Genomic DNA, 16,556 nt, shown 5'->3' with positions numbered 1-16,556 from the left:
GGTGCCGGAGGGACTTGGGGTGGGGAGAGTGTGGGGAGAAGCATCTAGGGAATGGAAGAACTGGAGTGGAATAATGGGGTGTGTTTGTATTCGTGCGTAAAGGCGTGTGTGTGTGTGTGTGTGTGTGTGTGTGTGTGTGTGTGTGTGTAGAGCTTACGGAGCCTGGGGAGGGGGTGGCAGAGTTTCAGAAGCCCTCCCATTTTTCAGAGATCAAGCACTGGGAGTTGGGCACCCTGGCTGTGGAGACTGGCAGGAGAACCAGCAACTGCCCTGTGGCCAGTGTGCCTGGAAAGGTACCAAGGGGGAAGAGCCTGCGCCTCTGGAGTGATTGGAGCTGGGGGGTGGGGGAGGGTGGGGAGCGATCTGAAACCTCTTGGCCACTCGGATCTGTGCAGACTTGGGGCTGGGGTAATCCCAGAACCTACAGTGGTGGCTCGGTTCTGTGGGTCCAGAAGCAGCGGGGTGCTCTTGCTGGATGGGCCGCGGCAGGCGGGGCGCGCCTTCCGGAGCGTGGCTGGCGGGCGGTGCCGGGGAAGGGACCGTTACTTTCCCAGAGTGGCGGGGAGGGCGACGTCAGGCGGAAGGGCGCGGGGCGCGCACGCTTTAAATGGCATTCGCTGTCATCCGAGCTTGCAGCCGTGTGGGCAGAGGCGGGCTATATAAGCGGCTAGGCGGGCCGCCGCGGGGTACACGGCGACAGCGACAGCGACCGCGACAGGGGCGGCAGGGAGCCTCTCGAAGCATCGCCGAGCAGCGCAGCGCAGCCCCGCGCCCCCCGACGGGCCCGCCCGCCCGCTATCCCTCTCCAGCAGCGTCGGCTCGGGCCAGCGAGGCCCGCCGCCACCCCGCAGCAGATTTGGATCCCCCGCCCGGAGAGCCCCAGGCTGTCGCCTCCCGGGGGACCCCGGAGCCGCGGCCGCCCCCGGAGAGCCCGGGCGCCCCGCCACCCCCCGGCTCCGCACCCGCCGACGGCGCCATGGCGGCCGCCAAGCCCGGCGAGCTCATGGGCATCTGCTCCAGCTACCAAGCGGTGATGCCACACTTCGTGTGCCTGACCGATGAGTTCCCGCAGCCGGTGCGGCCCGCCAAGCTGCCCAAGGGCAAGGGCCGGCTGCGGCGGCCACGCCAGTCCCGCTTCAAGACGCAGCCGGTGACCTTCGACGAGATCCAGGAGGTGGAGGAGGAGGGGGTGTCCCCGATGGAGGAGGAGAAGGCCAAGAAGTCGTTCCTGCAGAGCTTGGAGTGCCTGCGCCGCAGCACGCAGAGCCTGTCGCTGCAGAGGGAGCCGCTCGGCAGCTGCAAACTGAGGAACAGCCTGGACTCCAGCGACTCCGACTCGGCCCTGTGAGGCGGTAGCCCGCTTGGGGACTTGCTCCACCGCCAAGCGCCGGGAAACAGAGGGAGCATCCGGAGGGGACCCGCTCCCCAGGCGGCCCCGACCACCCGGGGTCAGCTCCCCTCACTCCTTGGGACTGTAGCCCGGCTGCGGACCCACCGGGGTCCCGAAGAGCGTTCGGGGACGCCAGGGAGGGGAGTCGCTTTCTTTGCCCTTGTAAATGTTTATTTTTTAACTCTTTCCCAGTCCGAACTCTGCTGTGAGTGTGCGCGGGAGGCGGCTCCGCTGAGTCGGCTCGTCGCCGGGGGTCGCCGATGCAATTCGGATTCTGCACACCGCTCCACTGTGCCCCACCTCCAGCGCACACCCGTTCACACTCACGCCGACACTTTCGCTGAACACTTTTTATAATTGTTGGGCTAACTGAGGGGACTTGGGGCGCAGCGCGGCTGCTGCTGCAGCCGAGGATTGATATTTATTTTTGCATTGCAATAGCTGAAGGCGTTTTATTTAACGGTCTTTTTACCTGGATGTTGTCTGTGAGGAGTCTAAATGGACACAAATAAAGCCAATATATTTACACTGTGCACTTCTCCGGGCTTTGGACTTCTTGAACCTTAGGGGTCCGGTTTGGAAGGCAGAGGAGGAGGGGATGTGGATGGGGGGGGGGGCATGGAGGATCAAGTGGAGGTAGCTCACAAAACTTCCAGATTGAGGTGACACCTCCGGTGCTCCTGCCACCTGGTCTGCTCTCCACACGGTCTGAGAGGCGAGGGTGATGTTCCGAGGATGGAGAGCGCACTCTAACTGTGACCTCCCAGGGAGGTCCAGGTCACTTAGCACTTAGCAAGGTTCACTCCACTCTCTGCCCTTTCCTGGCCATGGTTTCTTTGAGGGAGTGCTGGGATACCGCAGGGGACCAAATTCGAGCCAACAATGGGCAAGTCGGGCTGGGATGTTTGAGCCGTGGTACCCGAGGGAGAGCGAGTGCGTGGGTGAACATTCGCTGTCCCCGCAGGTGAGCGACTCTTCCTCCCGTCCCGCCCTCTCAACCCTCGCTGACTCAGCTCTGTGCCCGGTGCACCTGCGCTTCGGGTGATCAGGTTCCTTCCTCCCTCGCTTTTCCTAGGCTCCTTCTAGCTTCCGCCTAGGAAGAATCAGAGCCTTCAGGCGCCAGGTTCCCACGGCATCTCTCACTCGTTCTCGGCTTGGGTCTTGGTTTTCAGCGAAGAAAGCAAGCCTAGCAGCCAGGAAGGAAGCACATGGAGTGTGGAGGGCTGCAGATTCTTCTGACTCTGGCTCTACTTTCCCTTTCCAGGGCTCTTCAGCAGCCGCTCCACATTCCAAGTCCCCTGAGCTAGCTAGCTATGTAGAGTGTCGCCTACGCCGCAGGTGGCGACCCGAGTGACAAACAACATTCGACTAAGAAGAGCCTGTGCTCACACCCAGTCTCTGACCAGCCCTACAGAATCAGTCCAGGGCTAGACTGCTTAATCCTGAGAACAGATACTACCTCTGCTCGGGGGTAACCTGGTCCCTGTACTCAGGCGCCCCCTAGTAGTGGTGTGTGTGTGTGTGTGTGTGTGTGTGTGTGTGTGTGTGTGTGTGTGTGTGTGCCAGTTTGAATCTCTGTCTGTCTGCCTGCCTGCCTGCCTGCCTGCCTGCCTGTCTATCTTCTTGGCACACGACCCACTTTAGGATCTGAACTGCCCTTTCTCTCCTTACTCTGTACCTCTTGAAGCCCTACTTCTGCAAGCCAGAAAGCAGCAGAAATGGAACAAACAAGGAGACACGTTAGTTATGAAAGGTTGCCTCCCTGACTGGCTCAGAGATGGGAAAACAAACACCAGGTCCTGGTGATTAGGGTCTTTAGCTCCATCCCAGCCCTTGAGAACACCATGATACTCAAAATGGCTCCCTGTGACAGGAAGACTGACAGGATGCCCTTAGCTGCCAGGGCTTCACTTTTGAGAGGCAACTATGGTTTGATAACAGTCACTGCAGCGGTCAGACTGGGCTGGCCCGAGCTCCAGGGTGGGGAGCAAGAGGCTACAGCTCCACTATGGACTTTCCTGTCCCCCCCCCCACCTTATCCTTGTCTAGCTCTTCAACTGTGGCTCCTTTTCCTCCTGAGAACCAGATGTCCCAGGTGTCTGGATGACACCCCCTACCTCACTGAAGGCCTTCCTAGACTGTCTCCATGGGCCATCCCAGCCCACATGGAGGGTTATTGTAGGATCCATACACAGCCCTCTGACTCTGCTCAGCCACTGGTGGGAACCAGCGCTGACTAGCCACTTCTGAAATGTTTGCTGGGTTAAAACGAATCAAAAGGCAACAGAGAGCCCATGAGTTCAGCATTTGTACTCCCGGAGAAGCGGTCATATGTTTAGTGGTGGTGGCAGTGGTTGTGGTGGCAGCGGCATCATTGGCGTGTGTATGTGTGTGTGTGTGTGTGTGTGTGTGTGTGTGTGTGTGTGAGACAGTCTTATTTGCCTTGGCTGGCTGGCCTCCAGATCCCAATGCAGCTGAAGACAGCCGTGAATCCCTGCTTTTGCTGCTCCGCTTCCCAAGTGCTGACGTGATAAGCATGTTTCACTAATTCTTGTTTGTTTTTGGATTATTCTAATATTTATCATCCAAGGAATATTTGTTCAGTAGAGTGCAAAATTCATCCTTTATACTCCCACCGCCCTGGGTGAACAGACGGACATTTTGGAAGCCCTGTCTAGGTGTACACATTTGGATTCTTGGATAAAAGGGGTTTGCGCTCTGTGAGTTATTGTCAGGCTTCATTATGACTTGAGTGTATCTGCATTTAGTGTCCGTAATACAGATCTGCATCACTGTTTAATAAAATCCTATTGGGTAGCTGACCTACATTTAAGCTAAGACCTCTGCTTACAGCCATAGAAGTGATATTCCATCTGTCCCAGGTTCTTAGAAAGTTCTGGGGCATGATGGGAAAAGATGTGCAGTAGAGTCAGTGACTCAGAGAGGGCTAGTGAGGAACACTGAGGTTGTGATGTGGCCACGCCTAAGGGATGCTGGTGCCCTTATCTGGCTGGCACCGAGGAAGACGGAGGTAAGTCTTGGGAGCAGGGCTCCTTCAAAGGGCCTGGGAATAGCTCTAGGTCATTCTCCACAGCTACACAGGGAGTCTGAGGCTGGCCTGGGGTACCTGAGACTTTGCTGTTAAAATACACTACACACACACACACACACACACACACACACACACCAAACTAATTAGTGCATTATAAACTGGTATTATATGTTTTTAATTCAACCTATGCTATTTCTAGAATACAGACTCCTAGTTTTCTGTTCTAAGCCTCTGTACCAGCCATGCGATCTCAAATGCCTTTCAATCCTATTACCTCCCTCTACAATGCTGACACCAGGTGTACATGGCTAGTGATCTGAGAAGGTGTGAAGTATTTGTAGCTTAAAATCTTGGGCCCCAGCATTTGCTAATACCTCTGCTTGTAGCTTTCATGGCTACAGCACCTCTCTGGGGGAATCTTTCCCAACTCTGTCTCTCAAGATCCAGCTTGCAGCTACTCCAGTCTTTCCAACGTTAGTTCTTCTTGCCCTGTAGCAGATTATTATGAGAAAGACAGGCAGTGTCTAGAAACATAGGTGCATTTTATTTAGCCCACACATTAAGAATTGAGACTCAGTTGCTTAGAGCCACCCAAGATGCCCAACAAAGGCCCAGACCTCAGACAAGGTTTATATTAAGGCTGTTACTGTCAAATATGCTGATTTGGCACAACCAAGGTAGCTAAAATTACAAGCTCCTTGGGTGAGGGCAGGAAGCCAAGTAAGATAGCAGACTTCAGAACTCTACCAGAATGCATCACTGGGTGTGGTTACTTCAAAAACCTTGAAAACATCCAAGGTATGATCCTGTAAGATTTGAAACTTTGGAGCTGGAAAAGTTAAAAACACTGGCTGCTCTTCCAGGGGTCCTCCGTTCAATTCCCAGCAACCACATGGTGTCTCACAACCATCTGTAATGAGATCCGATGCCCTCTTCTGGTGTGTCTGAAGACAGCTACAGGGTACTCACATACATCAAATAAATAAATCTGAAAAAAAAAAGATTTAAAACTTGAAAAATTTGTGTCCATACTTGTTCACATGAACATATACACACAGGGGGCATTGATGCACATGCAACTACATGCCAGGAGATCAGAGGATAACTTTCAGGAGTCAGGTATTTCCTTCCACCATGTTGAGACAGCCATGCTCCTATTTGTACCATGCTGCATGTTCTCGACTAGCTGACCCACACTCTTTGGGACAATACCTCTATCCTGCCTCCACCCTGAACCTCCATCTTTCCCTTAGGATTCCAGATGTTTGCTACTGCGCCCCCACCCTCAAATATGAATTCTAGGCATTGGACTCATCAAGTAGGAATATTGCCATGGGTTTCTTAACCCAGTTCGTCACTGTAACTGGGGGTGGGGGTGGCTTGTGGCTTCTCTTGCAGTTGATCTGTAACGACTATGGACAATTGCTTGTGACTCCTCTGTTCCTGCTTCCAGATTTGCCTCATTCTTGAGATCTTCCAGCCTCTGCCACTTGAGCATCTCCTCCTCCCCGTGTAGCACCATGATCGGCACTGAAGCAGAAGCCGTGGAGGAACTCTGTCTGCTGGCTTGCTCCTCATGGCTGGCTCAGCTTGATTTCTTACACAACCCTGGACAACCAGCCTAGGAGTGACACTGCCCACAGTGGACTGGGCTCTCCCACACCAATTATTTATCAACAGAAAGTCTCACAGACTTGCCAACCAATAATCTGATGGAAACATTTCTCAATTGAAGTTCTTTCTTGATGAATCTGGATTGTGTCAAATTGGGAAAAAAAATCTGAACAGAACAGGACAGTTACTATTTTTTTTTCTTAAATATCATTGGGACCAGATAATGTTTTCTATAACAACTATCTTCTTAGAAAGCTGTTGAGATTATTCTCTGTGACCTGATGAGGGTCCTATGATCACAAGAAATGTGGCACATTTATTAATTTTGTACATTAAACCTGTCTAATAAATGACATTATTAAATATCTTCTTTATCTATGATAAACAAATATATTTGCCACCATCTTTCCATGTGAGAGATGTAGTCTCAAAGCAAAGGTTGGGTTAGGGATGTTCATTCACATGTGAGTCTATTATTCCAGCTGTCTCAAAATAGCAGTCAGGAGAGGGGAAGGGGTGTGACTAAGCAAGGATGACCAGAAATAAAGTCAGCATAAACGTTATGTGAGAAAGAGGCTTACATGTGACTACTGGCTCACAGTAATGATCAGAGGAACATACACAGGAATCCTAACACAGTGTCCAGGCAAGTAATTGTTTCTTTTCCAAATATACTGCCAAAAATCTCTTAACTGCTGAGGTTCCCAAACAGCTTTTAAGGGAAACATACTTACTAGACACTACTTCAGATGAGCAGTACAGACAAGGCTGAAACTTCCAGAAGGCAAATCTGGGGCACCAGGGTCCCCCACTATTCCCACCTATCCTGTGTGATATCCGTGCCTCCTCTTCAGAATGGAAGTATTTATCATGATTTGCCTTTCCCTGCCTACGATTGTCTTCTCGGCCGGTGCATGGGGCACACCAATAGCCTTTAGATCCTAGGTTGCCGTTCTTTTTCTTTTAAGAATTGAAAAAAAAAGTTATTTTTTCATACAGTAGAGCCTGATCATGCTTTCCCCTCCTGAGTCTCCTCCCAGACCCCACCCCTTCTCACCCACCCAGCTCCATGTCTCCATTCTATTTCTGTTTAGAAAACAGGCCAATAAAAACAAACAAACCAGAATAAAGCCAAGAAGTAAGTTATCATTCTTACACAGAAACACAGCTGACCCTATGGAGAGCTCTGCACGTAATTCATTGAGTGAGCACTGGTTTGTCTCCCATAGGGAAGGGCTGTATGTCCCCCATATGGAGGGGTTGTGTGTGCCCTATCTGTGGGAATAAGCATGCCCAGATAAGCAATGGCCAAGGTATGGACTGTGACAGACCCTGGTAGTAAGCTCCTAAAATCTGTCCCATTCTTTTTCTGAGCCATGAAGTTAAACCACACCCAGCCCACCCTGGCCCACCATAAAGTTTCTGCAATAGAACATATGTGCAAATAATACTTGCCATGCTGGATCCAGACTCATGAACACAGATATGCAGGCTCATGGTCCCCCACCTTGTCAGGTGCAGCGGTATGTATTGATAACTCAGTGGCTGCTCCTTCTCTTCCTCCTTTCTCCGCCCTGCTTCTTTTCCTCCTCCTTTTCCTTCTTGTCTTAGTTACTGTCCTATTCCAGTGAAAAGACTGCATGTCCAAGGCAACTTATAAAACAAAGCATTTAAACTGGGAGCTCCTGGCTGCAGAGGCTAGCGTCTGGAACCATCATTGTGAGAAGCATGGCACAGGCAAGCAGGCATGGCACTGCAGCGGTAACTGAGATCTTGCACCTGATCCACCAGGGTTGGGATGGGAGGAGAGAGACAGAGAGAGAAACAGAGACAGAGAGACAGAAAGACAGAGACAGAGATACAGAGAAAGAGAGAGAGACAGAGAAGTGAGAATGGCTTTTGAGACCTCAAAGATCAATCCAGTGATACCCCTCTTCTAACAAGGTCATACACACCTCCTGACTCTCCCCAAACAGTTACACAACTGGTGACCAAACATTCAAATGTATGAGCCTATAGGGTCCAGTTTGTTCTCATCACCACCTTTGTTTCCTTCTCTTCTCCTTCCCTACATAATTTCTCCTTTTCTTTCTTCTTTATGTGTTTGTGGATGCCTTTCTTTTTCTTCATAATTAAAAAAAAAAAGAACAGCCACATTTTTCTCCAAAATACCACAAAAACAGTCTCTATGCCACATTCTGAAATTCTTCTCCTCTGAAACCTCTTGGGCCAGTTCAAATTACTCTCAGCAACAAAGTCTTCCATATTCCTACTGGGATGGCCCATTTAGCCTGACTTAACCCATTCCACTGCTGTCTACATCCAAAGTCCCCAAATCCACATTCTTCCAAACAGGAAGGCCTATCACAGCAATACCCCACTCCTGGTACCAACTTCTCTCTTAGTTAGAGTTTTACTGCTGTGAACAGGCATCATGACCAAGGCAAGTCTTTTCAAGGACAACATTTAATTGGGGCTGGCTTACAGGTTCAGTCTGTTATCATCAAGGCAGGAAAATGGTCACATCCAGGCAGGCATGGTACAGGAGGAACTGAGAGCTCTAAAGACTGCTAGCAGAATACTGGTTTCCAGCAGCTAGAATGAGGGTCTTAAAGCCCACATCCACAATGACACACCTACTCCAACAGGGCCACACCCTCTAATAGTGCCATGCCCTGGGCCGAACATATACAAACCATTACAGGTCTTATTCTGTATTCTAGTCTGGCCTGGACTCATGTTACTCTCCTGCCTCATACCCTGGGTGCTAGGATTACAGGCATGCACCAGCAAGTTTTGCTAGAGGTAACTTGGCTTCACCAACCCTCAACCTAGAAGGAATGTGGGATAAGCTGCCTGCTATCCTGGGCTATTTCAGGATAAAAAGAGTCTTTCCCTGTGACAGAGACCTCTTGCTCTGCAGAACTGTCCCAGATGCACACTAGCTTTGATCCTTCTTTCCATGTGACCCATCAGGAGAGGTGGATACTAGCATGCTGCTGACCTCCATGCAATGTAGAAATTAACATTGAGCAGAATAGCTTGGGCATTTACTGTAGAGCTATTAATCATGGCTATATTTTTGCATGTGATTTGGGTGGCACTCAAGTCATTACACTGCTCCTTGTCATCACGCTCTATGCTCATTGGCCTGGGTTGCACTTGTTTGCTATGCATTGATATCCTAGTATCCTAGTTACTCTTATGTGCCTGGCATGGCTGTCATTGGTCATCCCTTCGTTTCCAGCCTCTTACATAGATTGAGATACCTCTTGAGCCAGTGTGGCTTATTTTTATTGGGGGCAGGGGTTAAGAGTGAGACACAAAACTAAAACAAAAAAAAATGAGTTTTAAGCTGAATATACATATATATATATATATATATTTTTAAACCAAGCTGACTGTATACTTATACCAAGTAAAGGCATTGAATTAACAATTGAAAAACCCTCAGAGGAGAAAAGTCAAGGCTTCGACTGCTTCAGTGGTGAATTCCACTCAAATCCTTTCTTTTCTTTTCTTTTCTTTTCTTTTCTTTTCTTTTCTTTTCTTTTCTTTTCTGTCTTTCTTTCTTTCTTTCTTTCTCTCTCTCTCTTTCTCTCTCTTTCTTTCTTTCTTTCTTTCTTTCTTTCTTTCTTTCTTTCTTTCTTTCTTTCTTTCTTAAAATCGTCCAAAATGTGGAATGCCAGGAAACACTTCTCACTTCAGGTCAAGAGGCCAGCAAGACCCTGACAGCAAAGCCAAACCATTGTAAAAAAAAAAAAAAAAAAAAAACAACAAAAAAAAAAAAACAAAAAAACTGTAGGTCACTCTCTACTTGCAGAAACCCTCAACAAACACATGCAAAGCTGAACAATGACATACTGAAAGGATGGCGCAACCAGTCAGAAGGCAAAGGTGATTTAACAGAACACAAAGCACCCAGTGTGTCACACTCCAGCAATAGAGTAAAGTTGTGAGAGAAAACAAAAAACAAAAAACAACAAAGCACCTGGCCTTTCAGTTCATCTGGGAAGATCACTTAACTGAATCTATCACCAGTCTCCGCAGAAGAAAACAAAGCATTTGTCGAAGTAGGAAAGGAGAGAAACCTCCTGGAGGACCTTTATCAAAACCCAGCATCAAAGGAGAAGGCACGGAGAGCTTCCTGTTGTGACCAGGAAGAACAATACACTAGACGGTCCAGCTAGAACCATTAAGCGTAAGAATAAATAAAAGTCACCCAGCTTGGAGAGGCAACAGTGACGCTATCACCACTCACAGATTACAGCTCCCTATGTAGACCACACCAGAAAAGCAACAATAAAACTACACACTAATTAGTCTTTCGGAAACAAAATACGGTTTATTTCTACACGCTAGCCAAGAACAATCTGAAAAATCAAGAAAAGAACCTAATTTAAGATAGCATTTAAAAGCATACACCAGGCAGTTCTTGCTCTCTGCTCTCTGTGTATGCACACAATGTGGTCTCTGTTTCCAGCTGCTCTCTCTCCCCTGTGATGGGCTCCGTCCCTTGGGGGCAGTACTCGCAAATAAGCCATTCTTCCTTAAGTTGCTTTTAGTTGTAGTATTTTAATCATAGGAAAAAAAAATAATGGCATTTGTTTAATTAAAATTAAATTAGATTATTTAGGAATAAATTTAAGTAAGGAGACATGAAAATGAAACAGTGAACACTGTAAAAACACTGCTGAGAGAAATTAAAGACAACTAAGTAAATGGAAAGGTTCCATGCTCATTGGTTAGAGAAGTTAATATTGTTGACATCTAATTTCATTCTCACACTGACCTATAGATTCAATGCAACTCTATAGCGTTCTAACACCTGCCCACAAATGGAGATGCTGATTCTAAGGTTCATGTAAATGCTAGGGAACATTGAGTAGACAAAAACGCAACCAAGTTGGAAGGCACCCTTCTCAAGTTCAGAAATGACTAAAAAACTACAGAACCCCAACCTGCTTGGTGGTAGGCAAGGCATAAGGAAATAGGACCCAGGGTCTACAATCATATGTCTATGGCCAATAAGCTTACCAAAGTGCCAAGGTCCCTGGGTGGCTGTGAAGGTTCATTTTGACTTGTCAATGTGACAGGTTTGAGAATCACCATGCAAACAGTTTCTAGGCATGTGTGTGAGGGATTTTCTAGACTCGGTTAACTGAAGTGGGCAGACTCATCCTAAGTGTGGCCAGCTCTGCTCTGTGGTCTGGAGTACTGGACTGGATAAGAAGTAGAGAGTGAGCTGTGTATTCATGGCTCTCTGTGTCTTGATTACAGGTGAAGTTTGACAAACTGCCTCAAAGCTCCCGAGCACAGGACTTTCCTGCTATGATGATGTAATGATGATGTAAAACTGTGATGAGCAGTAAGCTAAAAGAAATCCTTCCTCCTTCATGCAGCCTCTGCCAGATATTCTGTTACAGTAACAGGATCAGTAACCAAGGCGAGGGTGAATGGCATCTGTTTATCAAATGCTGCTGGAATAACTGGAGACCCACAGACTAAAGACAACAGGCCCTTGCTCCACGGTATGTACAGAAACTAACTCAAAATGGGCAATCAAAACAAACAAAAACTAACAAAATAACCAAACCCCCAGAGACAAAATACAGGAGCTAAAACTGTAAAACTCTTAGAAGAAAACATAGGAGCAAGTCTTCTGCCCCCGTGGTATCTCAGGTACAATGCCAAAGGCACAAACGGTTAAAGAAAACAATATAAAAGTCGTACTTAATCAAAATTCAAACCTTTCCGCTGGGCTTCGTGACATGTATTGACAATTGCAGCATCCTGGAGACTGAGGCAGGAGCATCAAGAGTTCAGGACAGCCTAGGTTGCATGGGAGGCCCAGGGCTTACACATGAAAAGCTTTCATACATCAAAGAATTCCATTAAGTAAATGAATAGGCATCAGCAAAATGGCAAGTGTGTGCAAAGGTCCTCTAAACCTGAGGACCTGAGTCCCATCTCTGGGACCCACAAGTAGACAGACTTGATTTGCACAGGCTGTCATCCTCTGACCTACCTACCTACATAAACACACACACACACACACACACACACACACACACACAAACTAACTAAATAAAAATGTAAAAAGCACCTTAAAAGGAAGATGAATACACACTTTATAAGATTGAGATGGTAAATTTCTAAGTCATATATCCAAAAAGGTATTGTATCTATAATATTTAGGAAATATTTACAACTTTACAGCAAAGGTGCTTCTAGTAAAAGTGGACAAAGGGTGCCAGAGAGATGCTCAACTCCCAGCACCCACAGACAGGGTCAACCGCCCGTAACTCTAGTCCCAGGGCAACCAACTCCCTCTTCCGGCCTCCATGGGTACTGTACACTCCTGGTGCATAGACACACAGGCACAATACCCATACACACTTTTACATTCTTTAATATTTAAAGGAAAAAATAGCATAGGATTCAGTCACCATCCGAAGAAGACATACAACAGTTAAATACCCCGAGAGTGTCGAGCCGATGTCCAGCTCTGGCTGCTGTGCAGACAGCCTGATTTTATCCCTTTTATGAGTAATTTTTTTGGGGGGGGGGAGTGGAGTGGGCTTGGCTGGTCAAAGGAATTTTTTTGTTTCCCCTTTAAGTCTGTTAATTTTATTAGAAGTCTTGGAGTTGGCTGCTCTAGGTCATGGTCCCTGGCACACAGCATGCCTTTCAGGTAGATTTATATCTTTGGTTTCAAGAGCCTCTCCCTGCATTCTATTTTAAATATTATGTTTCACTGTTTGGCTTTTATTCTTTAGGAATTCTAATTATGTGTATGTTGGCTCCCTTTTGTTCCTTTTTCCCTGTATCTGTAATTTCCACTGGAATTAAAGACAGCCATTGTCTTCACTCTGCCCATTGGATGCCCTTCCCGATCCCTTGCCTGTTACCATTGCTCTGCTGTGGCTAAGCGCTTCCAACTGTGCCCCGCCCTGTAGCTGCCTTTCTTTTATCTGTCCTCACATCTCTCCCCACAGACCCTTGTCTCTGCCCCCCACCCTGCTTTGTCTTGCTTTCCTTAACTGTGCTTCTATTTCTGCTTTGTGGCTCTCCCTCATGGAAGCTTTTTCACACTGTTTTTTGTTTGTTTGTTTGTTTTCCCACCGATCACCAGTTGCTTGGAATGTTCATCTAATCCATGACAACAGTTTCTTTTCTGGTGTTTTCCATCTGGTAGGCTCATTGGCCCTTCCCACCCATTTGCTTTAGTGCGGTTGTCTTTAGTCTATGCTAATTCACTTTAGAAATGTACATGCCTGTGAGTTGTGTGTTCACAGCTCTGGTTGAAGGAAGCTCTTTAAGATATATCAGGTGTGTGCAATACTCATGAAGGCCAGAAGAGGGAGCTGGGTCCCCTGGCACTAGAGTTACAGATGGCTGTGAGCCCCCATGTGGGTGCTGGAAAGTGAACCTGGGTCCTCTGCAAGAGCAGCCTATGTGTTGTGGGATCTGTTGCTGAGGGCTTTTGTGCTTCTTTTTTCTGTGTCCTTGAGTCTCACCTTACCTTCCAAAGTGAGTTTCCTCCATCCCCCTCTGGTGCTCACAGGTCTGTAGCGCCTGGATTACTGTTACAGCAGGGAACACCGACCTTGGGAAACTTTGTCCCCAAAGATTTGTAGCAATGTCTAGTCACTTCTTGTTTGCTACAGTTTGGGGTAGGGCTCACACTGCTGGTCTCTAGTGGGAGGAACACAACCATATCAGTTACTTTTCTTGCCGTTGTAACAAAACTCTCAACAAAAGGCAGTTCGAGGAAGGGAGGGCTTGTTTGGGCTCCTGGTTTGAGGGTGTCTAGTCCATCATTGTGGAGATGGCTTGGCGGTGGGAGTTGGAGACAGACAGAGGGTCGGTCACACGTCACCTGCTGTCAGGAAGCAGGGATGGGCTCACTTTCTTCTTTGCCCCTTCTTATTGCCCCTTGAGAATGTGCCACCCACATTCAGGGTGGGTCTTCATCTCTGCAAACGCCCCAGTAGACACTTTCAGAGGTGTGTCTCCTAGGTGACTCCAAATGCCCATCAAGTAGCCCATGGAGATGTACTTCATACTTCCATATTGATAAACCACCTACAGTGCATGGGACCCCACCCCCAGCCCCTGGAACTATAGAAATCAAAATGCCAGGAATGCGGGAGCCAGAGCTGCTGGTGAGTAACTGCCCAGCCATAGGCCTGTTCGCTGGTGGGTTTTTATCTGTTTGTTTTTGTTTTAATTGTCCGCTCCTGGGCTAGCTTGCTATAATCTCTGCCCTTCATTCTCTGCCCCAAATAATTACCTGTGTGCATAATAATTTCATCATCATGTCTTTCCGGTGAGCTCTCATTTGCTCCAGTCTTTCCGTGCTTGAGTCTTGGGCTTACAGGATGGAACTTGAGTTTGTTGTTCTGTTTACTTTTGTGCATTTTGCTCTTCCAGGAAATGAGGAAGGAATTAGCTTCTAGCTGCTTCCGCATTTTTACCAAAACCTCTGGAGGGCTGTTTAAACCTAAGACTTCAGCTTAGGATGTTTCCATTTAACCAAGGAATGTGAACGGAGACTTCAGACTCACTGAGAGCCTTCAGGGTTAGGAATTCTTTGGGAATGGCTTTGCCCTCAGTTCTGTATTGAGATCTCTATGTAGAGTGCACAGGAGTCGCCTCTTAGTTCATCGCTGGGCTGTCTGTAGAGATCCCTAGAGACCTAGCTTTTTATAAGGCCTGGGGACTTCTGTTAGTGCCCAAGGGCTCTGGCTGGTGGCTGCAGTGACCCCATCTCAGTCAGTCCATGAGAATCAAAGCTAAGGTTTATATTATGTAGCAGATGTCCTCCGAGAGGTAAGTGTTTGGGAACCAGATGGATAAAGCTGGAGCGTGACAGCTCCAAGGTATGGTCGGGGGAAGGTTTTTAATCATAGATAAGAAGGGGAATACAGCCAGAGGTATGTGGAGGAGTCCAGAGCAGAGAGGGAAAGTGGTACACTAAGATGACCAACAGACTGGATGGGCCATGGGAGGAGAGGAAGAGGGGAGGGCAAGGAATAAAGACAGAGTCTGTGAGCCAAGAGAGGAAGCCAAAAACAAGAGAGGGGATCAAGAGAGCACATAGCTGAAATGTCGGGGTTATAAGAAAATGAGAAGATGGGGGAAGGAAAGCTCATGGATTAGAGAAGTTTAGGGTAGGGGCGGGTGAGAATTGCTGAGGAGAACGGCTGGGAGCCGTGATACTGGAGGCTGGAGGGCAGCATGCACTTTGGTAGTCTAAAAGACACCATAGATAGCCATTTGTCCCGAGTTTCTTTTGGACCTAGACAGTGGGTACCCGCCCTACCCCCACTGGGATTTCTGCTTTCATTTAGCCTTTGGCTTTTGTTTTGGAGTGTTCCATAGCCATTGGTTAATTTTGTAAATCCTCAGTTCAGCCAGCATTTTGAGAGGCGTTCGGCATGATGGTCAGACAACGCATCTCTTTCATTCTCCTGCTCTATGCAGCCCCTGTGTCCCATCCCTTCTCAGCCAGTGTCCTAATCTTCAAGGTGAGTGGTGTGTGGGTTAGTCCAGTGACATATGTAAATGACTCAGAACAGTGGTTGCTTAATAGAAAGTCAAAGCTGAATTTTGAGCCACTTGTGGCTACCTTTCCCTGTGTCGGGAGAGAAAGCGAGAGCGAGCAAGCGAGCTCTGGTCCTTGAGACTCAGCCAAGCCCACCCCAACGGCCTTACCAGTTCCACTTCTGCCCGAGCCAGCTCCGTACTTCCCTGTCACAGGTCGCGGAACAGGTCCCTTGGCCGTACAGGCATTCACAGTTTCCACTTCTCGCTTCCTCCCTCTCTGGAGTAGGGCCAGAAGTAATGTTAACACTTCTCTCTGTCAGCACCCTGCAGGACTGTTGGAAACACAACTGTCCACACAGAAGCTAAGCCTGCTAGGCCTCTCTCTGTCTCTCTCTCTCTGCCCTCTCTCCTTCCCCTCTCTCCAAATAAGGATGAGAAGAAGTTGTGTTTATGAATAGCTTTTATTTATGAATAGCTTTTAATTTTCAAGTAAGTCCAGATTTTTTTAAAAAGGCCATAAAATTGCTATAAAGAACACGTATGCATCCTTACATCATGGCTCCAAATGTCTACTTGCTTGCCGTGTATCCACATAGCTACCTCCCCTACCATGTACCCATCGCTAGTCCTAGGTCACTGGAGAGGTCACCCCTCAGTGTGTATTCCTAAAAACAAGGACATTTTCTTTCATATCCACATGAGTCAGGAGATTAGCATAAATATAACACCACAAGCTAGCCGCTCCACTCATGTTCTTGTATAGAAAACACTATTTTTTCCTGGCCCAGGACCACATGATCGCTTAGCTGCCAGATGTCTGATCTAGAACAATCCCCTCTCTGATCTCTGAGGAGTATGAAGCAGTCACGTGGTAGAACAGGCTCACACTGGAAGGTGTCTAGTGTTCTAGTCACCGTTAAACTTTGGTACATATCGGAACTAGTCACA

At 47.9% G+C, this 16,556-nt stretch overlaps 1 protein-coding gene and 2 long non-coding RNA genes across 3 annotated transcripts; 2 read left to right on the top strand and 1 right to left on the bottom strand.

Moving 5' to 3' along the window:
• The first annotated feature begins 214 nt into the window (after nucleotides 1-214).
• Gm33160 lies at nucleotides 215-6,430 on the top strand. Its single transcript, XR_374805.4, has 2 exons — nucleotides 215-293; nucleotides 5,896-6,430. It is a non-coding gene; the product is annotated as a predicted gene, 33160 (long non-coding RNA).
• On the top strand, nucleotides 635-1,925 carry Gm13889 (predicted gene 13889). The gene has a single exon (NM_001145034.1). It carries the CDS (start codon nucleotides 977-979, stop codon nucleotides 1,346-1,348), a length of 372 nt encoding a protein of 123 aa, NP_001138506.1. The 5' UTR covers nucleotides 635-976; the 3' UTR covers nucleotides 1,349-1,925.
• On the bottom strand, nucleotides 4,968-15,602 carry Gm39884. Its single transcript, XR_001783415.2, has 2 exons — nucleotides 13,582-15,602; nucleotides 4,968-7,835 (listed from the first exon to the last, which is right to left on the bottom strand). It is a non-coding gene; the product is annotated as a predicted gene, 39884 (long non-coding RNA).
• Between the last annotated feature and the right edge of the window lie 954 nt (nucleotides 15,603-16,556).

Source organism: Mus musculus, chromosome 2 (assembly GCF_000001635.26).
Source record: "Mus musculus strain C57BL/6J chromosome 2, GRCm38.p6 C57BL/6J".
In the NCBI taxonomy this organism is placed as follows: Eukaryota; Metazoa; Chordata; class Mammalia; order Rodentia; family Muridae; genus Mus; species Mus musculus.
The sequence above is the reverse complement of the archived record's forward strand: the minus strand, read 5'-3'. Positions and strand labels throughout refer to the sequence as shown.

Excerpts from the sequence above, each read along its gene's own strand:
- Gm13889 (NM_001145034.1), top strand. The coding sequence starts at position 977 with ATGGCGGCCGCCAAGCCCGGCGAGCTCATGGGCATCTGCTCCAGCTAC.